General features: G+C 42.9%; 3 protein-coding genes across 6 annotated transcripts in view; all 3 read right to left on the reverse strand.

Moving 5' to 3' along the window:
- The window catches only part of LOC130689851 (peptidyl-prolyl cis-trans isomerase-like 1), a 55,596-nt gene extending 32,404 nt beyond the window's left edge, over window positions 1-23,192 (reverse strand). Inside the window, exon 1 of the mRNA XM_059495714.1 lies at window positions 23,183-23,192. The gene's annotated coding sequence lies outside the window, so the exon portion shown is untranslated. The remainder of the gene's footprint in view (window positions 1-23,182) is intronic.
- Window positions 1,295-5,870, reverse strand: LOC130689852 (protein lin-54 homolog). 3 transcript variants are annotated; one of them, XM_059495710.1, is made up of 15 exons: window positions 5,767-5,840; window positions 5,512-5,689; window positions 5,306-5,448; window positions 4,939-5,160; window positions 4,653-4,877; window positions 4,317-4,589; window positions 3,884-4,259; window positions 3,626-3,768; window positions 3,449-3,565; window positions 3,188-3,388; window positions 2,795-3,075; window positions 2,491-2,728; window positions 2,176-2,414; window positions 1,938-2,116; window positions 1,295-1,837 (listed from the first exon to the last, which is right to left on the reverse strand). In XM_059495710.1, the coding sequence occupies exons 3-15, from the start codon at window positions 5,438-5,440 to the stop codon at window positions 1,821-1,823; spliced, it is 2,646 nt and encodes an 881-aa protein (XP_059351693.1). In that variant the 5' UTR covers window positions 5,441-5,448; window positions 5,512-5,689; window positions 5,767-5,840; the 3' UTR covers window positions 1,295-1,820. The 3 variants fall into 3 exon arrangements, with proteins under 3 accessions (XP_059351693.1, XP_059351692.1, XP_057368774.1); XM_059495709.1 differs by lacking the exon at window positions 5,512-5,689 and having other exon boundaries at window positions 1,938-2,113; window positions 5,780-5,870; XM_057512791.2 differs by lacking the exon at window positions 5,512-5,689 and having other exon boundaries at window positions 5,780-5,870.
- The window catches only part of LOC130689902 (uncharacterized), a 28,533-nt gene continuing 10,534 nt past the window's right edge, over window positions 7,626-25,624 (reverse strand). The window contains exons 2-4 of one of the 2 annotated variants that reach the window (XM_059495708.1): window positions 13,487-15,068; window positions 8,354-11,645; window positions 7,626-8,287 (exon numbers count right to left, since the gene is read on the reverse strand). In XM_059495708.1, the coding sequence (XP_059351691.1) occupies window positions 9,717-11,645; window positions 13,487-15,004 (3,447 nt within the window). In that variant the 5' untranslated portion in view covers window positions 15,005-15,068 and the 3' untranslated portion in view covers window positions 7,626-8,287; window positions 8,354-9,716. Of the gene's footprint in view, window positions 8,288-8,353; window positions 11,646-13,486; window positions 15,074-25,624 lie in introns of both variants that reach the window. The other variant, XM_057512843.2, reaches the window with a different exon arrangement.

Consider the following 25,624-nt stretch of genomic DNA (forward strand, 5'->3'; position numbering starts at 1 on the left):
TATATCATATCAGAAAATCCGATATGTGAATATGACACATATATTTTGCAATTCCATCTACCAGTAAAAGAACAACCAAACGCGAATTTCTCACGTAATTAACAAACGATTTATTTTTTGTACTTATCAGAACTTCCTCTTCTCGGAAAAGAAGTTGGGGAATATGTTAAAAGCACGAAAACCAATTCAACTTTTATTCGCCTCCAACCTCCTACTTCTTCATGCACCCCAACTGCTTAACCCGTTTACATTACCATCATCCTGGATGTCTTCCTTTGCTATCTTCTGGAAATTCGTATTTATTACCATTTTTTTGAGGAATGAAAATTAGCTAAATATTGATTTGTTGGGCTCGGACCTCTGACCTGGGCATGTTTCAGTTGCTGTAACCAGTAACCCATAGGCTGTTCTATTAGCTGTGCATTACATTGTTATATAATCGACGTCGTTCGCAAATCCGATATATCGGATTGATATTTGGGATACACCACTCGACATATCTATATCGTTGTATTTTAGAACTTTAATATGTACCTTATTATTACTACGAAGAATAGCTGACGAGCAGACATTTTTAGGTTCAAATCTGTTATACAGCACACAACCCAAAAAAAATTTTCTAAAAAAAATTTTCTTATCGGTTACATACCAATGATTTCATATTATCGGTTACATTACATTGGAACATTTTCTAGGAAACTCAACAAACCTTTTCAATTGGTTATGTGCATGTTATATGTTTGTAGTGGTCTATCAGTCAGCAAGCAAAGCTGACGGGGTAGAAGTTGAAGGTTCAAATCCAATATTGTACATTAATAGATAACGATTTTGTCGAAACATAGCTTCAAAAATCACTTTCACAATCAAAAGCCAAAAATATCATATCGGTCGCATCTATCCAATGGAACACATTTTACTTAAATAATGTTTTGCTTATAGTTTTAAAATTTCAATTCTTATTCAGGCGAATCACAAAAATTATAAGTAGTAAAGTCTGTTAGGTAGTGCGGTAGTTTTGTAACATGAAGTCTAGATGTTCGATTCCGCAAGTAGGATTTAAATTTTTTTTTTCAAAAAATATCGTATCGGTTTACAAAATATATCGATAAAATTGTGCAATATATCGGTATCGTGATATTCAGATCAAATATCGCAAATCGACATCACTATCTGGAGGTCTAAAGGGGTAGCATCGGGGCGGGTAGCCGCGCTTTTGTTTTATTTGTATGCTTTGAAGGGCTAAAAAGGTCAACAGGAGGATGAGATCGAGTCATTGGCGTACAATAACACATAATTCGCAACCCAACGCCGTTTTGTATTTTAAAAACCAAATGTAAAAAAAGTCCAGCAAATAACAAACCGTTACAAAATATTTAATATAGATTGTTGGATTTTCATAGTTCACTTAAAAGGAAAACGCATATCAGCTAGCGGGTTATTCAATAAGCTATACTATTTATCACTCATACGAAAATGCACAGCGTCAACACACGCAACTTCCCCACGTCAACAAAAAAAAAGGATTTTGAAGTAAGTGTACAACGATTTTCCACTATCCATTCAAAGAAGAATTTTAGGGATCCATTTAACTAAATTCATCTCCGCAATCCTTAGGTTATGGTATATTTGAACCACGTCAAAAAATCCTAAATCATCTCCCTTTGAAGCCATATTTTTACATCTAAAAACACTCAAGATGAACAAAAGGAAAGGTTGCAAAACAAATAAACACAGTAGGTTAATATATCTATGACATGCGCAGATTCCTATCAACAAATAAACCCCGACTCAATTTTATTACTAAGCATGGCGGCGTGTCCTTAAGGGCTGGCAGAAACTAAAAAAAAAACGAAAAAAAAAAATATAAGGAATTAGTTGGTACACATCGTTTTTAAAGTTATTTGAATAAGAAAACGTACAAAAAAAAAATATAATACCTTTGGCTTTGGATGCATATTCTATTATTTGAAGTAAACACCGACCGAATTCTTCAAGAACCAGACCTTCTGTTTCGGCCGAGGTTTTACGCAGCCTTTCAGCCTCCTCGGCTTGAGCAAGAAGGCACTGACAAGTAGCTTCCACAACTTCTTGGGTGATGAAACTAAATGGTGGCCTGCTGTCGAAAAGAAATGATAATGTCGGAAGCTATGGAGGAAAATTGTTAAATGGTACTACCTTGACCCTGACGCCGATGGTATTGAAAAGCCCTTAGGAGTATCAGCTGTTCGGTCATCGTGTTTGCTATTTTGCGGTGTATTGCTCAGTGTTCGGTTATCGTTCGAGTTGCCAGGGTTGTGTTGAAGCACTGCCGTTTTCGACGTTCTTTTTTCTCCAGGTCCGGGAGGTGAACCGGCGGGATCAACACAGTTTTTACATCCGATGCATTTACAAATAGCAGAGCATGCTATTTTAGCCTGAATTTGAAATCAATGAATAATGGTGGATGCCTGTTAATTTTGATGTTGTTAAAAAGCGGTTTAATCAGCAAACCTCATAACACTCGCAATAGTTTTTCAAACAACCTGAGCGTTTGCAATGACATCCTTTGTTGTGGCGCCTAGGTTCTGGACCCCAGCCTACGCCAATTTTGGGTTTGAATGCGTGTGGATTACGATCTAGGCAGGATCTTATGGCCCTTAGACGCAATTCTTCGTGTTCCAAATTATTGGCACAGCAAACGCAATTACAGCCGTGACAAAATTCCCCATTCGCGAAACAATCACAATAGCTGTAAGGATGTTTAAAACAAAATTTAGTACAAATTACTAAAGGCTAATGCTATGAATGAATTTACAGCTTGAGGCACTGCGATTTAGTACAATTGCATGGCTTGCGCGGTTTCAGTCCATTCGATTCTAATACGCTTTGAGCTTTCGCCTGAGATGCGGTTGCAGATGTTTGGGTTGACTCAGGAGAAGGCGGAGGAGCTGCTTTTGGTTGCTGGGACAAACGAGGAGTCACGTTGGCACTAGTAACTATTGGTGATGTAATCGATTCAGACACGACAGTAGCAGCACTGGTCGTAGCAGCTGAGAAGTTCGTTGTTGCTGGTGAACTATTTGTCCCCATTGAATTCTTCGGATAACAGGAAGAAAAAAAATTTGTTTTAAATTACGTCTTGGAATTGTAGAAATGGGTCGAACAATGCTGAGGAAACTTAATGCGAAAAAGAATTAGGGGTTCTCACTTGTGAAGAATACTGAGCTGGAACCATCACAAGGTTGCTTGTCAGTGAATTCATTGATCCAGCTGGCAGTATTATACGTTGAGCTCCCTGCGGTACACTAACTGTTGAGATTGTACCCTTTGCTTGGCCAAGCGTCTTTGTTACGGATGGGAGAGTGCCTTTGACTGATTGCTGGGTCACTGTGCTGTTTGACGATTGGATCTACAGGTAAAAAAAAAAGGTGGTGATTCTGACAACTAAAGAAACATGAGGAATCCTCACTTTAATAGAGTTTGCTGTGGGTGTGCCTATTATAACTTTTGAGGTTCCTGATGCCGTGATTAAGTTTCCCGTTCCATTATTTCCACCAGTTGGATTGACGACGCGAACTAATTGTATCTAAAACAGGTACATTTTCATTTTGATTTAAAAAATGTTGCGTGAAACAACTGATACAACCTTATTTCCAGCTAGCTGGAAATGCTGCTGAGGTCCACTTTGTTCTCCTTGCGTACCCATTGCTGGAAGAATTCCAGCAGCCAATGCTTGAGCCGTTGTTAGCCGTATGTATTGTGCTGGTTGTGTCCCACCACTTTGTCGGACTACACAAACGAAAAATTTGAAAATTTTTTTGTTATCCCACATCGATAGGTAAATTAACGAGGAGAGCGGAGAAAAGATTCTCCAATTGTAAAAACATAGACATGTTTTATATACCTTGGGCTGAAGTAACCGAGCCTGGTGTAGAAGGTCTTAGCACAAATTTTTGGGGGCTTAACGGATTCATATTCGTGACATTCCCGCCACCTGGTCGAGCCTGAACGAGTGCCGCCATCGTAACTTGACCCGCAGCGTTCTTTATGAGTAAGCTCGTTGGTTGGCTTTGTATGGAAGACGTAGATGAGACAGTCGATGCAGCAGAATGTGGTGGAGCTGGGGCAATCTTCGTGGGGGTCTTTGTCGGCCCACTCCTTACCAACGTCACATTCCCTCCTGCGAATTTTGCTCCTTGTTTCCCGGCCAAAATGTTGTTTGCGGGAGTAGTTTGGCCTCCCGCGGCAACGGCAACCTTATTAACAATTAAAGGCTGTCCCTGAATTTAAAAAAAAATTTGACCAAATTCCACTGCTGAAAAAGGTTAAAAGCCTACTTTCTTGGGCGAAATAAGACCAAGTTGTTGAGCTTGCTGTAGCGTAATGGTTTTTGTCGGGCTCATAAGTCGAACAGATTGTGACTGAATTCCTGTAGCTTGTGGCCCGGTACTCGAAATCTTACTTCCATCTGTGTTTAATGCATTTACAAAGCGCAAATTTGAATTTGGTGTTAGAAGGGATGTTAATCCACTTGTTGAAGCTGGCACTGTAAGTAGCAATGGGTGCCCAGATTGATTTTGGCTTGTGGGAGCAAGCACTACTTTGGTAACCTAAATGATTATAAATGTAGGTCAAGTACATGAAGAATAAAGAACGCATGAGGATGGGCGAACCTGGGTTGATGTTGAAGCTGTAATTGTTTTTTTGATTTGGTTTAACGGGAATACATTTCTTGCTACTGGTTCGGTAACCGGCAGCGAAACGGACATGGGAGGGATAGATGATTTACTCTTATCATCGCACGTATTTGTCATAATATTGAATCCAATGTCACTTTGATCCATGAAACTTTCCATTGGAATTGATTGTACACTTTGACTTCTGTTCACCTCCAGATTCTAAAAAAACAAGTAAAGTTTCGTACATTCAAAAAATTGTTGGCTAGTATTTATATCTTACTTGCACATCAACATCCATGGCTTCAATGGACATCGTTTCCACTTCTTCTGAATGACCTAGATCATTCATATTCAAACTATGGTGATCACTTCCTAAATGCACCACTGTGCCACTGCCTTGGCCATGGTCGTCTACAATGCTAGAAACATTGGGCATATGAGACACTGCATCATTGGATTCCAACGCTCCTTCTAATCCGAGCCACAAAGAGGGGTTGTTGGCCTAGAAAAAAAATGTGGGATCAGTTGAGCAAAAAAAAATTAGTCTAAAATTTTTATGGTAGACTCAATAATACTACATCTAGCACAAATCAGTTTGCCCAAAAAGTTTCGTTTATTCAACAAAACCCAAAAGGGATAAGGCTTACCAAATCTGACACATCAGTGTTCACCAAATCAGGAGGTAAGTCTGAAACTTCAGTTGTTATTACTTCTGTTTGTTCATCAGTTTCTGAATTAGCAGAAGTAAGGGAAAGAATGAAATCATCTGTTTCAACTTGCATAGCGGTACCTTGGGAATGAAAACAAAAGTTAAAATTGTGGAGGTTTTAGTCAAACTGATACCTAAACACACTATGACACAAGTTTGGACAGAACTGTAGGTCCTAGTTAGCCAAATATCTTTTGAATGCAAATCAGGGTTACTTCAAAGATAAAAAGATTTGTGCATGAATATCGAAAAACCCGCCTGTAATAGGCGCCATTTTGAAAATCGTTTCCTTAGGGCATCAAACTGGGTTGATTTTTATGCCCTCAGCCTCAGGAGTGATAAAATCATCATTGCAAAGTTTGGAGTACGTTACGTTACCAAACCATTCACCCGTAAGACAAACGAAATATACCTTCATCTCGAGAACTCGACATCGTTTAAGAGGAATCGTACAATCAGCCCGCCATGAACTTATTCAAAGCGACGCCTGCGATTGCTCTCTTGACAAATTTCAAATAACTGTTCATAGATGGCGGGCACCACAGACTTAGAAGTCAACATACAACATAAGCATTCGGAGTGAATTAGGGGAGTAGTACAAAATACGGTACAATACTGCAGTAACTGTAACAAACAAGACTGTAGCACTACGTATGCTGGCACAATATTACAAAGTTTCAGGTAGTTATTTCCAGCAAGCGTTATGTTTTAACCTGTCGGTTGAAATAAACCAATTTGCTCCAGTGCCATGTATACAGCCTGTCTTCGTTTTTAGTTTTGCGTATTTCATTATCGATATTCGTTACCGTTGAGATGCACTTGTCTTGATCTATGCCATAAGTAAAATTTTGTTTCCTCACATCTTTGTGTTGTTACGTGGCTCTTGTTGTTGTTATATGATCACAAAAACTTCTCAAATGTATCTGGTTTGCACGGCTTTTTTAATTGCTATACATCAAACCCATTTCAGTCGAAGCCAGTGTTCCTTCGACCATTTCGTACAAACTTTTCTATCTACAGGAAATTTAAAAGCCTTAATATTATAACGCCTATAGTGATTAAAACCCGTTTGCAGAGATAAAAGTCAATGTAAAGAACGAGTGGGTGAATGTCTTTATGTTCTACGCGTATGCTGACTATCCGGTTCAAGAACTTATTTTTGTTACGTTATTTTTTATTTTTTTTTTTTTTTCACGGCCGCGAAATCTTTCTCTGTCAACCAAATACACCACAAAATGGCCAGGTAAAAAAAAAAAAAAGGAGCTCCTTAAGAAGTATGCAGATGACGGCTTACTTTTAAATTCGCTTCAAGGCAACGGGAAATTTAGATGTAGGTATTGTAATGGCTATTCAAAATGCGTTTTCGTAGCGGAAAGCGTTACTTTACCGATGTTGGATCGTACGCTAGGTTATGACACTTAAAGAAATTATATGCTGTGGAAAGTAAGTGCGATTATGTTTGTTTTTTGCTTCCATCGACACTCGGATCCTCCTTCCATAGGGAAATATCATTCACGAAATGAATGGCAAGGCTGATAAGGGATTAAAAGGTAATTAACTCGGGGTTCGACGATAATATTATTTGGATGAATTTCAACGGAAGTGTTCCTTTGTTTTACTGTCGGTGTTGATTGTTTGCTAGATTGGCATTAACAGTTTATGAATACTGTGTGGCCTCTATAAATATTCGCTGTTAGCCTCAATACGTTGAACATGGCGAATCAATGCAGCCCATCTATAATCATGTGTCTAAAAAAAACTGTGATTTTAATCGTGTACAGTAGAAACCATGAATGAATGGACACTTGGACGTGCACGATGAGGCCCTACCGTTAAACTATTGTCCGAATAAAGAGCGACTCAGTTTCCGTTGGATATAATACAGACGTGTTGTCTTTTCAACAAGCATGATCAACTCCACGCTTTATTGCGTGCCCCATGTATGTTTTTGTTTTTTTTATACTTGACCCGAAACTTTTTCCTGTTAATTTGCGGATGCTTCAATTTTGCCGTTGGATGCTTCATTAATCATAGGCGAGGAACATTCGTTGCTTCGCGAATAGAAGCGTCGTCCAGCACAAATGCGGTTAAGGTACTGATCACGATATTATTAGCACGTAATTGGAAATCGTATAGCGTGGAATAATGAAGACGTTCAACTTTACAATTGACGCCTACTGTAGCGTAGGGCTGATATCAAGGACGCCACCTACAGATGCAGAAGCCATATAGAAAGTAAGGTATCGTAGCAGTACGGGTACTAATAAAAGAACTATGTATTGGAATGTCACAATTCATAATACGTCCCCACAAACATTTACACTCGCCAGACTAGGGAAGGAACACGACGTGTTCCAAATGACATGAGCGAAGATATAGGAATATGGAAAAGAAAATGGGAAAAGAGAACAGTACAGTCGTGTTAACAGCTCGCAGTGAATGTTCGCATGGAAAATGAACAACATGCCGTGAGGCGTGGTCCAGTGTTCCAATGGTCATTAGGTGACGCTTGCGTTTTTACCGTGATAAGTAACAATCAATATTTTTTTTTACGTACATAATTCAAACAGTATTTTTTTAACACAACGTACCCACGTCAATTTACAAATGAATATGTTTTTCATGAGAACCAACGACTTCATACTGGGAATCAGTTTCACGGTCTCGTATTTGAGAAAGTCCTCGGTCGCTCAATTTACATCGTTTCATGTTACCAAAATGTGTGGTTCTTGGCAATTTTAAATTAAGCTGATGATTGTTCTTCGAATTTTGTCACCATACGCAATCGGTTTGGACGCGTTCCGATCGTGCAAGCGGTGCGAGCGCTGTTGTCGGGATTCAAACATGCCCAGATCGCTTCCATCCCTTTCGTTTACTTCTGAGAACTTCCCGATAAATGGAGGAGGAAGATTTCCAAACTCTGTAGAAAGAAGGTCGAAAATGAGATGACATGACATTTTTCAAAAAGTGCAATAATGTACAGTACCTGGAGAGGCAAACGGTTAGCTCCGTTTAAGGTGGCCAGACTTTCCAAAGTCAGGAGCGGATCGCACCTGCAGCAGAAGGGCATTTTGTAGATGATGTAGTTAGTTTCACTTAGGCGAGCTGCGCTGCGTCAGGCGTGTTCTGGTCAGTACACTGAAGTGAAAACTTGTCCGAATGGCCAAGGCCACGAGGTGTGTGACCCAAGGTTTGTGCAACCCTTTATCGCTGCCACCAATCTCATTTATTTGATCAGAGGATTCCGTTGATGGTTTTATCAGTCGCCTCGTCTCAGGAAATGTCTAACTGTGAAGGCATGCTAAGAGGAAGAAATAGCCTTTTCGTCGCGCCTCCAACGTTTTATTTGCATGTCCTGTGATTAGACCAACTGGTGGTTCGACGGAACAGGTACCTGTCCTGTTGAAACTCGTTCAAATTGCATCTGAAATCGTGATGAGCGAGAATGGTTGGTCTTCGAATTTGATGGATTCTCGGTAGACCACAGCCAGCTGGATGACGATGGAAGGCGCAACGGAGAAAGTAAAAATGAACGGACGGATTCGGATCCGTGGTGCGCCTTCACAGTGCTGTCGTACACATCAAAACGCACGCGGCACTCATCGTCAGTCGTGGTGCTTCAACAATCGCACGTATCGCGCAGTTTCGTCATGCAGGTCAATTAGCCTTTCGTTTTGGTTTCAGCACGCTTCATTAAAACGAACGTTTCGGTAATTTTCGGCTGTCGTAGGGGAAAAAAGGGTGAGCGTTGTTCTTGATTAATTCATCGTCCCCATTTTCTTGCAGCCACCATTTAATCCAGTACGTTAATCAATTGAGAGGTTGCCTGACGTTATGCTATTTATGCCTTTCCATACATTTCACGTTTTTCATGTTATGTATTCCATACGGACAAAGCATTGTAAAGTTTGCGCGGCAAAACAGTCGAAGCTTCCCGTTACTGTTTCAATTGAATGTTCATTTCTTATCCTTTTCTCTTCGCTCCGTCAGTCGCTAGCGGCTTGCCAGAGAGCTGTATTTAGCCACATTTGTGGCACCGTAACCATTCTTTAAAATATACACTATGTACACCATGCCGGCTGAGTTCTTGAGCTGCCATACAGAGCTTGGCATTCAACATTTTATCCATTTTTTTTTTTTTTTTTTTGCACCCGAAGATGGTTCACGAACAAGGGTGTAGGTGGAAAACGTTTGGGCTAGACGCACAGCATATGGATTTCTAGTGTTTTTAAAACCCAAAACATCACGAATTCACCATCGACCGAGAGACACTTTATCTGGTTGAAAAAGGGGAGTTTTAACTTGTTGACGTTGGCCTGCTGTATCCGTCGTTCAAGTTGTTTTACGCGCTACAGGAAAATGGGAATGTTCCTCATATCTGGAGGCGCAATGACTTGCAGAACTTCCGACTGATTGGCTGGACTCTGCCCTTCAGGTTTGGGTCCATACGATTCGTAATTGGACGGTTTCTGACCGCACACAGACGCTGCTGGCGACTCGTCGTGATTGTCAGCGCCACCGCTTGCCATGTGCTGACTCGAGCTGCTGCAACCGCAGTGTTGGCAATGCTGGCAATGTTGATGGCGCAGTAAATGCTGTGTGGCCATTGACGAAGGATGTTGTCCAGCCAGCGAGCCGCCGTAGATGTTGCACGGCTGAAACGCCTGACAACTCTCCTTGGCCAACAAACTGAGTAGCTGTGCGTTGTTGGGCAGCTGCATTTCGTACAACTGAGGTTCGTAATAGCCGGCCAGCCCGCGTCGGCAGAGATGCTCGTAGGTGCAGACGGACGGCGTTGTGGCCGTGCCTTTGTTGGTGTTGGAGGAAGAAGTCACCGACGAAGCAGTCGAGTAGTAGGTCAACGACGGAGCCTTGTAGCCCAGCTCTTGGTAGATGTGCTGGTGCGAATGGTGCGCATCCGCAGCCAAGGGTCCGCGCTGGCGATCCACCTCCTCGTAGGGTTGTTCCATTTGATCGGTGGGATCGTTGGCGACGCCATCCCGAAACCGGATGAAGCCACTGTCGTTGACCAAAACGGAAGAGACCTGCGGGTGCGACGCATTCATAGGGCAACGCGGCCTTTGGTGTTGCGCTTGCGACGACGATCGCTTCGAATCGTAGAGCGCTGTGAAAGCCGAGGAGGAGGACGCCGATGACGTAGCCGAATGATTGGCCATGGCCGCTCGGTCCATTTGCTGTTGAACCTGATGAAGATGGAGATGTTGATGTTGATGTTGATGAGACGACGTCGGATTCGAGTAGCAATAGTTTCGCAAATTGACCGACGGGTACGGCGACTCGTCCGAGGCGACTGACTTGATTGGCGATAGATCAGTCATGGCGCCTCCGGCGGTCACATCACCAGCACCCGCTCCGTTGCGTGCCATGGCACCTCTGTTGCTGTGGCAGCAGAGCGTCGACAGCGTCTCGATTGAGCCGTTCTTCAGCGACCGACCGGCAAACATCCACAAGGAACTCTTCTTGGTGGTTGACGAGGAAGAAGGGCCGCTAGAGTCGCCTTGTTTCTCCGCCAGCGTCGTTTGATTGTAGCGCAACGGTTGGACGGCGACGTAGGCGATGAGGGTAGCCATGATGAACTCGAGGAGTCGAGCAACCAGCTGATATGTCCACCACGGCCAAAAGTTTTCCGTTGCCACTGGCCAATGATCTAGCCTCTTCTCTTCGGCCGCTTGTTCCATGCTGGACAAGGATGAAGGGAGACCTAGCACCTCACGCAATGCATCAACGTTCAGATTGCGTTCGCGTTGCAGCCCCTGGTAGCGAGCCAAGAACTCGGCTGTCAGGACGACTGGAACTGCGCCATTGCCGAGACCGATGCCGTGGCTGGCACTGCCAGCCGACGATGTCGGTTGTTGGCGCCATGGCAAGCCGTAAACGCCGAACATGCCGTAAAGCTGGAAAGCAGCCACGAGGAGAGCCAGAATGGCTGCGGCGAGCGTGACTCGGACAGCGCGCAGCAGCGTCGGTTGCGGCAGGTATCTAGGGAGAGAAGCGCCGTGGACGTGGAGAGCAGTCAAATGGCTGCGTACCGTCTCCGTTTGTAGGCTGGTGGCAGCCCTTGTTGCAGGCGCAAATGCCGCCAGATAGCCTAGCGACAAAGCCAGCGACCAAAGGACAAAGTAGGCCTGGCTGGCCAGGTGCAACGAGAACAGGCCGCCCACTGAGCCGACAACGATGTCGATGCTGAGACTCAACGCAAAATGGAAGGCCACCAATGCCGCCCACAGAGCCGGTTTCACCAGCGCACTCGGCATCACCTGTGAGAAAAAGAGAGAGAGAGAGAGAGAGAGAGAGAGAGAGAGAAAAAAAGAAACAACAATTAATTAATGATGAGAAACCGTGAGACAAGAAATTGAAAGAGGGACCGGTAGGAGTATAATTATGCAAGTCGCTAGCCAATATTCAATGACCCGAATGAGTCCAAAATAAGCAAGCAAAAATGAAATTGTTAAGCCTTTCGCTGGTAGTTTGCTACAAGTGAAATCGTTCCATCAAGCCATTACACAGTATGTTAAATAGCGAAGGTTGAATTAATTTAGCGAAAGTTTTTGTGGGCGGTCGCGACGTGAATAGAAATCCTCCATTGTCAGTTGATCGCTGGCATTTGGTTAATCTCACGTCAGCATGACAAGAGGACCCGCGTAATCATTTTGGGTTTTTGGCCTCTAAACGGATCGTCCGCGTTGGGAAGAATGAAGTTTTTTTTTTTTTTTTGTTTTTTTTTTTTGTTTTTTTTTTTTCGTTCAGTGTCATGGAACGCTAGGTATTCAATTGGTTTCAATTTTTGAACACGGTTGTTTCATCGCTAGTCTCTCTCCTTTTAACGTCAATGATGATAACAAAAGAAGCGAAAAAAAAAAAAAAAGAAAAGAAAAAATAGAGAACAACGGCAAGTTCACGGATTTCGAGTGAATTCTATTGGATGTGCCACGTCAGTATGACGAAACGCAGCACAACATTCTCTCGGCTTTTATGCTGACCTAATGAATGGCTCCCAGATACGGTTGGAGAGGTGCGACGTTGAGGCTCAAGCAGAGAGAGAGAGAAAGAGAGAGAGAGAGAGAGAAGGAGAGACGAAGAAAAGAAGCCCCTTTAGGTGCAGACCCACGAAAATGTACTATCCTGTCCTGAATTCGAAGAAAATTACCTGGTCGCCATCTTTTGTGCCCACTCACTCTCTTTGCCCGTCTTCTCCACTCTATTCTCTACTCCTCCAACCACTTAAGGAAACAAATTGAAATAAAAGAAATCGGTTGATGCTCGCTGTTCGTTGGGACTGCTGGCACACAGATGGAAAATACCAAAAAAAAAAAAAAAAAAAAAAAAAAAAGAATAAAGAAAAGGGATAGGCGCCCATTATTATCATCGGCCATCTTGGCGTTTTTCGTCGTCGAAAAAATGACTCTTCACTTTTTTTTTTTTTTTTTTTTTTCTCTCTCTCTTTCTCTTCCAGAAAAAGAAACGATGATCATGTTTTCCACGGAAAGAATGGCGAAGAGGGACTTGCCAGAAAAAGAAAATGATAACCAACGACGAAGAGGCACTGTAGTCAAAGAAGAAGACTAGAAAAAAGAAATGAGTAAAAGAGGGTGGAAGGAACTGCAAAGGAAGTAGAAGAAGAAGAAGAAGAAGAAGAAGAAGAAGAAGAAGAAGAAGAAGAGGTTTGTGCGCCTCTGGCTAAAGCTGATAGCGGTCGCGACCACCACTCACGTCGCAGATGGGGGAACCTAAAATACCGATAGGGCACGCATTAAGTGAAGCGTGACATGGGAAAAAATGCTGTTGAATGCTTGTCAGTCAGCCGTCACCGTTTCGGAGAGTGTAGCCGACGATGGCAAAAGAGAAAAGAACAAAAAAAAAAAAGAAAGAAAAAAAAAAGAAAAAAAAAAGAAAAGAAAAACGGCCTTTTAGAAAGCTTTAACGGAGAGAAACAGAGACTATTAAGAAAAGCGACAAGTGGATTCGAGAAAAGAAATAAATAAATAAGCGTTTTTTTTCTTTCTTTTTCTTATTCTCCGTCGCTGTCCCGTTGTATACTCGGGTCTTCCCATTCTCTAATTTGTTTGCGCGCTTTGCATGGGCCCAAGGAATATCTTACCTGGAGCTTAGTGGCTTTGAAGATTCCAAGGAGGAGAACGGCCAGGGCGGAACTGAGGCACGGGAAGGCCACGTTGAAAATGCTAAAGGCTAGCGCCGGTGGCAAGAGTCGCCTCTGGTTGTACGCGTCGTAGAGGAGGTGAATCGAACGAGTGATGGCCAAGAAGAGGACCAACAGTTGAATAGACAAACAATGGCTGGTACTCAGTAAGCGGCGAGTCGAGGTTCGCAGACGCAGTAAATTCGACAAAGCGAACATGCCCAATAGAGCGAACAGCGACGACGTCCCGTACACCTGAATGCTCCAGGCCGCATCTCGACTCGCCCCGCTCTCGTCCTCACTTTCTACGCGACTTGTCACGTCTCTCGTAGAAGTCGACGGATGGCCTCGGCCCGCCGGCGTCGACGTTTCGCTAGGTCCCGACGCCGCGCTTGTGGTAGGAACGGACACCGTCGTTGGTGGCGCTACGGTTGTGGTGGTGGTGGTCGTAGTCGTCGTCGTTGTGTCCACCACGTCGTCTTCATCTTCATCTTCTTCTTCGACCGTTTCAACGGTGGTACTCGGCACGGCCGTGGTGGTCGTGTGATGTCGGGTGCTGGTCACGAAACGATTGCCAGCGTGGCCGGCCGCGCTCAGATCCACCAACGGGGGAATAGTCGGTCGCAGATTGAACGGCTGGTTGTTATTGCCCGAAGGATTGCGAGCCGTGTTGATTCGTGAGGGGCCCCTTAGTCCCGGGACGTTGGGGTTGTATTGGCGGTTGGAATCGGACGGAGATGGAGTCCGATCGTAGGGAATAAAATCAAAGACGCGCGTGTCAAACTCGAAGACGGGCTTCGGTCGGATAGGCATCGACGTGCTGCTGCTGCTGCTGCTGCTGCTAGGAAGCGAACTCTTCGTTTCGCTGGCCGACGTCGATGCCTCCGTCGTCGTTGGGCTCGTTGACGAAGAATGGCTACCGTTCGACGATGTCTGCTGGCTGTCTGGCACAACATTGCGATCGTCGACCTTATCAGCAGCGTGATCGTTGTTCTTGTTGGGGGAGGCCACGGCCAAGGATCCCGTTGATGTCGGCCCCGATTGGTTGGTGGCGGAAAATGCCACTTTACTGAAGATGGCGCCTAAGGTTTTATCCATAGAGCTCGGTCTGTCACCACGGGAAAAGACGGGAAGGTCGAGCAACGATAAGCTCTGTAACAGCGGTGGCGAAGTGACTCGCTGCGTGGATCGCCTCTCGCCGTTACTGCTGCCGCCGACTGTGCCGGTTTGTCTCCGTTCCCGGCTCCTAATTGGTCGTCTGTCAATGTCAACTGAGCCGTCCGCCGACGGCTGGATGGCAACACCAACCCCATTCCAGCCGAGATTGTTGTTCCATTTGTTCGTCGAGTGCAATCGTATTCTTGAGTGATGTGCATGATCGTTCGGCCATTCCCCTCGTGTGGCGCACAACAACGGCAGCACGGCCAACAGAAGCGCGAGTTTTGAACAGGCCATTCTTGACGATGACGACGACGACATTCAGTGGTGCATGCTTAGTTGGCGCTTTTGTTTTTCGTGTGTGTGTTTGTTTTGTTTCCCCCCTCTAACCTATAAATTGAACGAGAGTTTAAAAGTTAGTTTAGATTTGATTGTCTCCACACATGCTGCCATACACGAACGTGAAAGCTAAAATTAGAAATGGATTCAAGTTAAAAATGCGTTCGTTTTTGACAATGGTCCGGCCATCGTAGAAGAAACATGGACTTTAATTAACTCGATGACAGAGAAGCCTAATCAGGTTTTCTTTTCGGTTTGAGCATGGAACGCGAAGCTCGTCTTAGTAGGAGGAGACGGAGGGAGTATGCGGGGAGGTAAACTTCAAAGGTCGTTTGAACGTCCAGGTAAAAAAAAAAAAAACGAGTGGATGTACCGTACGTATTAGAGTGTGTCTGCGCGTAGCATCCAGCTTACTACGACTGCTACAAAAGAAATGTGGGGGGGGGGGACGTGGGATATTGAGGATGAGAGAAAAGAGATGAAGGAAAAAGAAAAAAAAAACGAAAATAAGTTTTGAGATGAAAAGCGTCCAGGACACGATAGAATGAATTCCTAGCTTGATTGAAATCCACTCCCCCCCCCCCTCCGCCCTCCCCTTCCGTCAAACCGTATTGCGCCTCGCATCCCCCCTCCCCCTTTTTTTTTTTTTTTTACCCTCGCCGTCTCAGAGCTGGATATACAACCCAGACGACTTGATAGGACCGAACCATCCATTAAGCACGTTTGGTCCCTCTTGGCATTGCCGTGTCGTTGAGTGCCTGATTACCGTATAACGAATTTCGACACTGAAAGACATTTCCCTTTTTAAGCACTCCCCCTTCTTTTTTCTTTTTTTTTTTTTTTTAAACTCGGAATTATCAAAAAACGAACAAAAAAAAAAAAATTGGAGAAAAAAAATAAAGTTCGACCATTTTAAGAATACGATCTCGACGTACTACACTAAATATGAATCGAGATGACGAATACCACCCATCCCCCTTCACCCAAAATTGATTAAGAGTAGGAGGTAGGCATACGGGCGAATTCAAAGTCGATTGAAATTCGATAAAGAGACATGAGTGATGGGATGAGATTTCATTTCCCCGAGACGAGCGAAAAATTTCTCTGTCATTGGAAAAAAATTCGGGTTTCTTCCATTTTTTTTTGTATTTTTATAGATTTGAATGCCAACATTCCAGTGGCTCAATTTAACACCACTCGGCTCGTGAAAAATGGCTGAAATTATTGCTGTCTTCCGATACTTGTAAAAATGGACGCGCTCTCGCTTTGTGATTGATTTTTGAAGATGTACTACAGTAAGCACAGTTGCATGTGTTTGTCAAAAGGGTTGTGGAAGGCCCGACGAGATTTTTTGGTACAGCTCAATTGGCTGGGTTGCAATCGAAAGGCTAGCGATCTCTGGGCCATCGTCCCAAACGATCAATAAAGTCATACGCAGGAGCTATAGGCAGAAAGTATAGAGCAGAGGAAAAAGCGATTGGGGTCTCAGCATAAGGGAAGGATCATTCACATTCACTCACAGATGCACTTGCGCTCACCCCACTGCGCATTTAATCCTTTTAGAGCTTTTGGTAGCAACGGAAAATCTCCATTGCGACTAGTGCTAGCAACAACAGCAATTGTGCTATAATCTAGAAAAAGCAACATCGCCGCGTACTTGCCAGCCCTGTGGTTAGGCTGTTGCAGTAATAGGTCTGTGTACTATTCCAAGTCGAGTCTGAATAATGGTACCAATATCGCCGAGAAATATCGTTTTTCTCCTGGGGAGGGCAGAAAGAAGAGCGAGAGGGGGGGGGGGGGGTGCGGGGGGTGGATCTGGAGGAGAACCATATTTTTCGTTGTTGTTGTTGTGTTTATTCCTCAAGAGTGGAATACTCTAGGCGTTTGGTATCGCGCAGCCAGCGGATTAAAACAGCTGAGCCTCTCCTTGTTTGGGATGGACAACAGTCTCGCCGACCCCAATCCGCATTAGTAAGCAGAGATCGACTAAGGTAATATAGCGTGATGCACAAGAGCTGAGCCAGCGCGTTTGACTCATCGTTACAGTTGCGATGGCCGTGTGACACAGACACACACACACGCCATCAACTTCATCAAGATGGTGTTGATACGAAAAGGTAGACGTCGGATGCAAATCAAAAAGGAATAGCGGCCAGTGGCTGATAGTTTCGTGACAGGGGAATTGAACCTCTGACACGTCCCGATTAGATTATTGAAATTCTTCTCTCTCTCTCTCTCTCTCTCTCTCTTTTTCCCTCTCTCTCTCTCTCTCTCTCTCTCTCTTTTTCTAACTGAGTAATAAGCCGAGAAAAAGGAAAGATAAGGGCACATAGCGTCGTGACTCGCAAGTTGTGTGAGTCACGCACAGAGGGAGTGGTGCTTGTGGCAAGCCAACCAACGAGTTTGACGATGTGCTGTGTTTACCATCGATGGCCCGTTGGAAGGGGGAGAAAATAAAAAATAAAAAAAAACGCGGGTAGACAGTTACCTAGAACGAAAGAAAGAAAAAAAAAAAAAAAAAAAAAAAAAAACCTCAAGACAAACTGAGTTGGTGATGACGAGACGGGTAAGGGCGGACATTCTTTGCCCTTCAAGAAAAGTCGCTGGTTTTTGGGTTTGACACTGAGGGCATATAGGCACACGCCTGGAACAAGAAAAAGAAGGGAAAAAAAAAAAAACAAAAACGGAGGGGGTACCTAGGTGAAAGCTAAGCATACCGTGTTGTACCTGCACCTAATATCCAGGTACACGAGCGAGAACACAACTATGCCCCCCGTCTCTCGCTATCCGTCCCCGTCATCATGTTTTCCAATTATGCCGCAGTGTGGTATCGAGCGGTTCACTGTAAATGATTGCAACCCCCATGTCATGGTAGAGACCCACAAGGAGGGGCAGAAACAAAAAAAAAATAAAATAAAATATATAAACAACAGCAACAAAAAAAAACAAAAAACAAATAAATAAATAATAAGAATGTCAAATCAAATGATGAAAACCTATTTGGGAAGAAAGAGAAAAAAACAAACAAAAAAAAAACACAACGACTTGCGATGACTATTTGTTTGGTTTTCCTAGGGGATGCGATGTGGCCTGTCGGATGAATGTCTAGACGTGTGACATTTCGCTATTTTGTTCAACGGACGAACCGCGTGCGTGGAACATCAAATATTCGTTACGACCGACTGGGCGTGTCTAATCATTTTCTGACTCGTTTTGCTCTTTTCATCTTTCATTCTCTTTCCTTCCTGACGTCCATCCGTTTCTTGCCTTGGTCTCTTCTTCCCTTTTTATACACACTTTATGTATCTTCTCTCTCTCGCTTCTTCCTTCTTTCTTTTTTTTTTTTTTTTTCATCCGCTTTGCGTCTCGGCCGGCACATCGATCTGGGCTTATTCTAACGTTTCATATGTTTAGGCAATACACATCATTCCCCAATGGAGTTCCAGAAAGGCAGGAACGGAGCTCAAGGAAAAAAAAAAAAAAAATAGAATAAAATAAAATAAAACGACATCTTTGCAGTGGAGAGAGAGAGAGAGAGAGAGAGAGAGAGAGAGAGACTAGAAGCACTATACCTTTTATCTGTAAAGGCCCTTATTGATGATATGGAACCTGGCCATGAGAAATAAATAAAAAAAAAAAGAAGGTGCTTCCAACAGCTGTTCACCTCAAACTACATCCCTCCCATCAACATAAAAAAAAAAAAAAAAGAGAACTTGACATATTTTTCAATAAGAGACATGAAAGAAGTCGATGAGCGCTACAACTGCGTCATCGTATTACATAGACACACACCCACAATTCATCCAGTAGTTGTATCTAACCTGCAATCTTTCTTTGTCCTATTCAAACAGACATGAGTTTTTTTTTTTTTTTTATTCTGAAAAATTTCGAGTGCCAACCCCTCCCCACCCCCCCCCCCCCCCTTCTGTCCTCAACATATTGTGAAAAACAGCAGTCAGAAAAAGGAGCTAAATCGGAGGTGAGACTCTTAACAATTCACGAGTGTACTGTGTCGCAGTGTTCCAGGCTTTTGTAACGAGTAGGACAAATAAACAGAGAATAGCAGGCAAAAAAAAAAATGAAAAAAAGGGAGTAGTAGGATAAAGCGGATTTCCATCGATACACATCGGTGGGATACATGTAAGAGGAAGAGAGAGAGAGAGAGAGAAATCTGGGCGACATGGAAGGGCCCTGGAAGGGAGGAGACGATTGCATGCGACGCTGAATGGAAATGGATTCGGCATCTGTCATGTCGTTCACCCAATCGGACAAAGGCAGATAACAGGACTTTGACCACATGGGCACGGCGGTTTTTAATCGCTGATTCGCTCTCTTCTTTAATATTATTAGATGAGCAAAAAGCTAAAGGGTTGTATGCTCTTCTCAAAAAACAAAACCATCCCCCGCCTCCCCACAAAAAAAAAAGAAGAAAAGGAACATGAAAAAAAAGCCAAACTCCAGCTGTCCTAAAAAAAAAAAATCAAACAAAATGATGGCAAAGGCTATTGATTTTTTTTTTTTTTTGTACTTTGTGACGGTCGAGTGCTAAACAGGAAGAGAGACCAAAAATCATTGGTCTTACAAGGGCGGGGGGTATAGTAAGAACTTGACTCGTCACGCCGCTCGTCATCAATTCTATTTACGTTGCAAGCGGGAATGTTCAGATGTATTGAAGGCGGCGAAAAAAAAAAAAAAAACGCAGAAAAGAAAAAAGCGCCATAATAATAAAGAAGAGACGACTTTACGATATGTGATGAATATTTCATGTTTCACAAAAGCTGCTTCGTCGCTTTCTTTTCATTGGCTGAAAAGTCAAATGTTTTCAGGACATCAACAAAAATAAACGTCTGTCGAGAAAAAAAAAAAAAAAAACGAACGACGATATCGAGTCCGTGATGGAAGATGGCAATAAATGGCCTCACTAAGGTAAAGTGCAATACTCGTAGACTATGGGACGGCAGCAGAACATTCTTTTCGTCTGCTACATTTTTTTTTTTTTTTCTCCCTGCTTCCGACATGATTTCTGACGCTGCTCTCTTGACTCTGTGCCATCGATCGCTATCTCGGAAATATAATCAAAAAGTCTGACACCCCTCCCCGAACGCACTGTACGAGAGGCATGCCGTAAGGATGATATGTTTGCTCACGTATCGATCGCCACGATAGGCTGGAAAGTAACCACTTCTGCCCCGTAATCTACTTGGCATATCGGCCTGAAATGCAGGTAAAAAGGCATCGCCTCCAGCAGTGCGAAATCGTATTGTAACAAAGTGGTAAGGCATTGGCGTGAGCCAGGAGGCAATAACAAGATGGCAGTGCCGTATGTCTAAGTTCTACCTCGACCATTATTCATGTTCGCAGTTAGAAAATAAAGAAAAAACAAAAAATAATGTGAGGGGAGGGGAGGAAAAAAAAAAAAAAAAAAAAAAAGAACGAGATGGAACAAACAGACTTGTGAACAAAGTTTGTAAAAGACTTTGTCTTACAATCGGCGTGCCAGAAAAAAAAAAGAAAAGAAAGAGAGAGAGAAATAGAGACCTCCTGCTTGGGCCCACCTCCACACGCTCCCGCTGTGCAGTGATGTCGTCCCTTCCACCTATCCATCTACGGATCTCTGTCGACATGAAGGAAAACATTTCCACAATTCTCGTGTTTTTTTTTGTTTTTTTCATGTAGAACACGGCATATCGAAGTCTGTATTGATATTCTCGCAGACGTGAGCGATGAATTCGACTATTCCCTTCTTTATAAACCAAGGGGGGAAGGTAAAAAGAAAAAGAAGCTACAGGAGCAGCAGACAGAAGTAAACAACTGCTGGCGAAAATAAAAAATAAAAAAAAAAAAAAAAAAAAAAAAAAAAAAAAAAAAGAAAAAGCTTTTCTAGATGTTAGTTGGGGTTGGAAGCCATCGTTGGCATTCCTCTTTTAATGGCATTCTGAAAAGAACGATTCGTTTATGTAGGCGAGAGGTTCTTGCACGGAAAGATCAACTTGCATCGTTTCCCTTCTTTTTTTTTTTTTTTTTCCCCAACAAACCCGGATGCTTTACAGCAGTAGGGGGTAGAACAAGTTGGAACTTACCGGTTGGCGCTGTTCAAGCAGCGAAAAAAAAAGAAAAAAAAGTTGACTTTTTATTTCATTATTAAATATATATTTTTTTCTTTCCCCTCGTTCTCTACCAATAACGCCATATCTAGTCTCGACTGGAAGTAGAAACACTTTTTTCACGACTTTACAATCGTGAATTCTTTCATAGAGCCGTCAGACTCAACGGGTAGTTGCTATTACTGCTCCAAATGCACTGCCCGTCTCAATTTCTGTAACAGACTGCTTGCGTTTCTTTTGTTTCCTATAGAGCTGCGATCTGTTGGTCATCGATCCCTCGCGCGCAAGATGAACGGACTCGAGAGGGAGGAGCCCCTTTGCTACATACCGTACACGAAACCTCGTTCCCTTTCAGGAAAAAAAACCAAAAAAAAAACAAACAAACAAAAAAAAAAACGCAGTTTGACACAATGCCCTGTTTGTCTGGTGGCTTTGGCTCTTTCACCGGTGCATTACGCAAGATTAACCAATTTTGAAATAGACACTTAACAGTCTACGAGTGCGTATACGCACTTCACGGGACTGCATCACGTCAGCATAAAAAGAAAAGTAATAGAATACGTCTGATGCGTCGTAGAAAAAAAAAAAAAAAGAAAAGAAAAGAAAAAGAAAAAAAAAATGGCTAGGAATCGACGTGCCACATGGGTGCCACTCGTATATATCGACCTTCTTTTTTCTTTTGCTTCGTCAAACAGTAGATGTGTACGCAGTTGTATTATTAGACTCTAGGGTTACCGGGTTATCAGGTTAGGCTATTTTAGTCAAACGACACGACCCCCAAGGCTGGTTCCCTTTTTTTTTTTTTTATTATTATTTCTTTTTATTATGAACATTTTATGTGTATTTGTTCTTTTTTTTTTCTTTCCCAAGTTCCCTATATGGAATAGAAGTGGAAAAAGAAGCAAATCCTGTGAAGCGCGTCATTTCTCCGCGTCAGCTGAAAAGAAGCTTGAGAAACGCTTCACCAGACCAATAAGGGTCGCAATGATCATCCCCCTTTCTTCTTTTTTTTTTTTTTTTTTTTTTAGCCTATCTCTTCAACAATAAAAACAAAAAAAAAAAAAAAAATAAATAAAAGAAAAAAGAAAACCGTTTAGGAGGACATTCAGAGTGAAGCTTTAGGAAAATCTCGTCAAAGAAGGAAGGAGCCGAGCCGCTAATGTGGCTTTCACTTGTATCTCCGAAGTCGAATACACATTCTATAGCAGAATGTATACACACAGACACAGGGAGAAAGAGAAGACAGACACAAATTCTATGTCGTCTAAATAGGACAAGGATGAATGCAATAATCCGCCGACGAGAGAGGGAAAGAAAAAGGTAGGATTGTGGGAAACTAATAGCCCCGGTGACCGCAGATGGCCGGCATAATTTCCCTCGATTGATTCTCATCACGACGTTGCCGGCTTGAACGGTCATCGACTCCGAATATCATCTTACCGAGGAAAAAAAAAAACAAACAAAAAAAAACTAAATAAATAAATACAAAAATAAACAAATCGTGCGTCACGTGCAATAAGCTTTGGCGAGGTGAAAATCGAATGAACGGGCAATGATGATTGGATAGCGAGCGAGCAAAGTCGGGAGGGGTTGCCGGCCAATGTCTTGACCCCGTTACATTCAAAGCATCGATGACGAGGCGATTTTCAAAGGGTGACTCGCCAATTTTCCCTGTGCACGCCGTTTGAATTCAAAAAAGCGGTCGTGCTCTGCCCGCTGCTGTGGCTTTTTTTTTTGGTCATGGCTTTAGATTCATCCTCTTCCGGCGGACACGGCTCATAAAAGACCCATCGTGGCTGCCCGCAGTGATGGAGGAATTAGGCAAAAAAAAAGGGAAGAAAAAAAGGGGTGGGGTGTACAGTATATGCAGTTGCCAGTTGGGTTCTCCGTTTTTATCGAGGGCGAGCACCAACAAAAGGTGTAGCGAATTGCTACACATTTGCACTCTTCCTAAAGTCTTCTTGCACACGTTTTGATATGCATGAGATGCAGCCAAAGCCATAATGCAAGCACGCCCTAACAATGAGCCCCCCCCCCCCAAACGTCGGCGGAAATGTACAGAATAAAACCGCACAACTGATAATTGATCGAAAAAAAACTCGGCGTTCTTTTCTTTTTACGCATGCGCACATTTCCTCCTTCCTTTTCATTATATTCATTCCGGCGGCAACCGACACCTTTTATTTACTATTTTCAAGGGGTTTTTTTTTTTTCGTTTCCAAGCCAGGAAATGTAAAGAACAATAACACACGGGGGAAAAAAATATATATATATATATATATATATAGATACATTAAAAAAAAAAAAAAAGATGGGCCAACACTATACTTTTGTACAGCTGTAACAAAAGATGTCGGTAGTTTTTACGAGGTCGTTGTTGCTTCAAAAAATATTGACTGCAGAACCGAGATGATCTACAGTATCCGTCATTTCGTTTGTTTGTTTTTTTTTCCACCAACTTTTCGTCGACTGATGCTTTTTAAACACACAAACACACACAGACACACAGACACACAAAGAGAATAGGCTAACTGATGTTGTTGTTGTTGTTGTTTCTTCTTGTTTTTAAGTTGGTGGTTAAAAGAAGAAAAGAGGAGGGGGGGGGAGGAGTGTGCTCGTAAAAATCTACATTTCAGCATAGCTGCGAAGCCAACATTTTTGGAGCTTTTTCAGCAAGATAGGAAGCATTTGAACGCTGGAAAAGCGACTTGTTCTCATTTCTTTCCATTTATCTGTGGTTTCTTTCTTTTTCGGTGTGTCTCTCTTAAATTTCCTTTTTATTTTATAGCAATGGCTGTGAGGCTACACGCTGCACGACCACTCTAAAGGGTTGGTAAAGAGCTCGCAAGATAACCATAACTTGGCCGTATGGGTGGAGAAGGGAGAGACACAAATAATAAAAATGAAATGAAATATAAAAAAAAAAAACAAAAAAAACAAAACAAAACAAAAAAAAAAAAACTAGGAGAAATACTGGTTGAGTAAAAAGGGCGGAAGAGCAGCTGGCAACCTGTTTCTTCTCTTCTTTCTTATGTGAGTGCGTTTGACTGCGGATGCCTCTACCATCACGGCTGCAATAACCCATGGACTCTCTCTCTCTCTCTCCGTGGCCGATAGCTTTTCCTCCGAGCTAGCGGGGAAAATCATTCCCTTTTTTTTTTTTTTTTTTTTTTCAAGGTAATAACAAGCTGCCAATGTCAAGCGGTGCATAACCAGATGACATCAACAGCAGTGCTACGCTAGATTTTTTTTTTTTTTTTTAACCTAGTCTTCCTGTCTTTCTTCTCCTCACTCTATGACATGTTCATTTTTTTTTTTTTGTTTGTTTCCTTCCATTTTACCCCGGTTGCCTTTTCCTTTCTACCTTCATACTTCGCACCCGTTAGACGCAACATGTTTTGATTGTAGGGGTACGGTGAAAGCAACTTCATAAAAAAAACAACAACAACAACAACAAGCTGCTGATGTGATAAACCATGGAGTTGACACCTTGACAGTGAGAACACTCGGTGCTGTGTGTGTGTGTGTGTGTGTGTGTGCGGGCAGAGTGCACTCACGCGCGTCTATGCCAGGAAGCCATGTCTGTGTGCTACAATGTCCCCTCTTCTTTTTTTTTTCTTTTTTTTTTAATTTTATTTTGTTTTATTTTATAGAGGAAGAGACGATACGATGGACGACGAGTTGCAGTATAGTACACCGAACCAAACAAAGAAGACATGAACAATTAAAAAAAAAAAAAAAAAAAAAAAAAAAGAGATTCGTGTTTCTTCTCGGTTCACAGTGGCCCCTGCGTTAGTAAGATGCCTGGAAATAGCAGCCCCAACAGCCATATGGCAGATGGTGGACGAGGTTAAGGACTAAATAGAAGAGAGAGAGAGAAAGAGAGAGGATAGGAGGGGGGTGGAGGAGATCGGCTAGCTGGCCGTGTGCAACCTGAGCATTGAGTCCATGGCAGAACACAACACCGGCCCATCCAATCGTGAGAAATATAGCCACAGGCAGTTTGTTTGCTTTGACGTTCAGCCGAAATTCCAAAACAAGTTGATTCCTCTTGTCTTTTTCGTTGGGGCAATGCCAATGTCGAATTCGATTACAAAGAGATTCGATTCTTTTCTTTTGCTATCTCATTTCATGCGCCGATTTTAGGGATAGAAAAAAAAAAAAAAAATAAACCTGTTCTTTTATCATTATTTTGGAAGGGGGGGGGGGGGGGGTTCCAATTGAACGTTGAAGAAAAATGCGTCTAAAAAAAAAAAAAAAGAGGCAGCTATAGGCTGGTGTGTAGATAAAATAACGAGTCACCAGAACGCAGCAGCAGACGGCCAGCGTGTCGCATCAAGTGGAAATGATGAGTAGTCCCTCAACGCCAAAACCAGCCAACGTAAAATCATCCATTTTTTTTTTTTTTTGTCTCGTATCAAATGTTTCAACGTCATCACGTTGGGAAACGGGAGACGATGTTCTGCCTCTACTTCCCTTGCCACTTTTTCTGTTGCTT

This window comes from Daphnia carinata, chromosome 6 (assembly GCF_022539665.2).
Source record: "Daphnia carinata strain CSIRO-1 chromosome 6, CSIRO_AGI_Dcar_HiC_V3, whole genome shotgun sequence".
Classification (NCBI taxonomy): Eukaryota; Metazoa; Arthropoda; class Branchiopoda; order Diplostraca; family Daphniidae; genus Daphnia; species Daphnia carinata.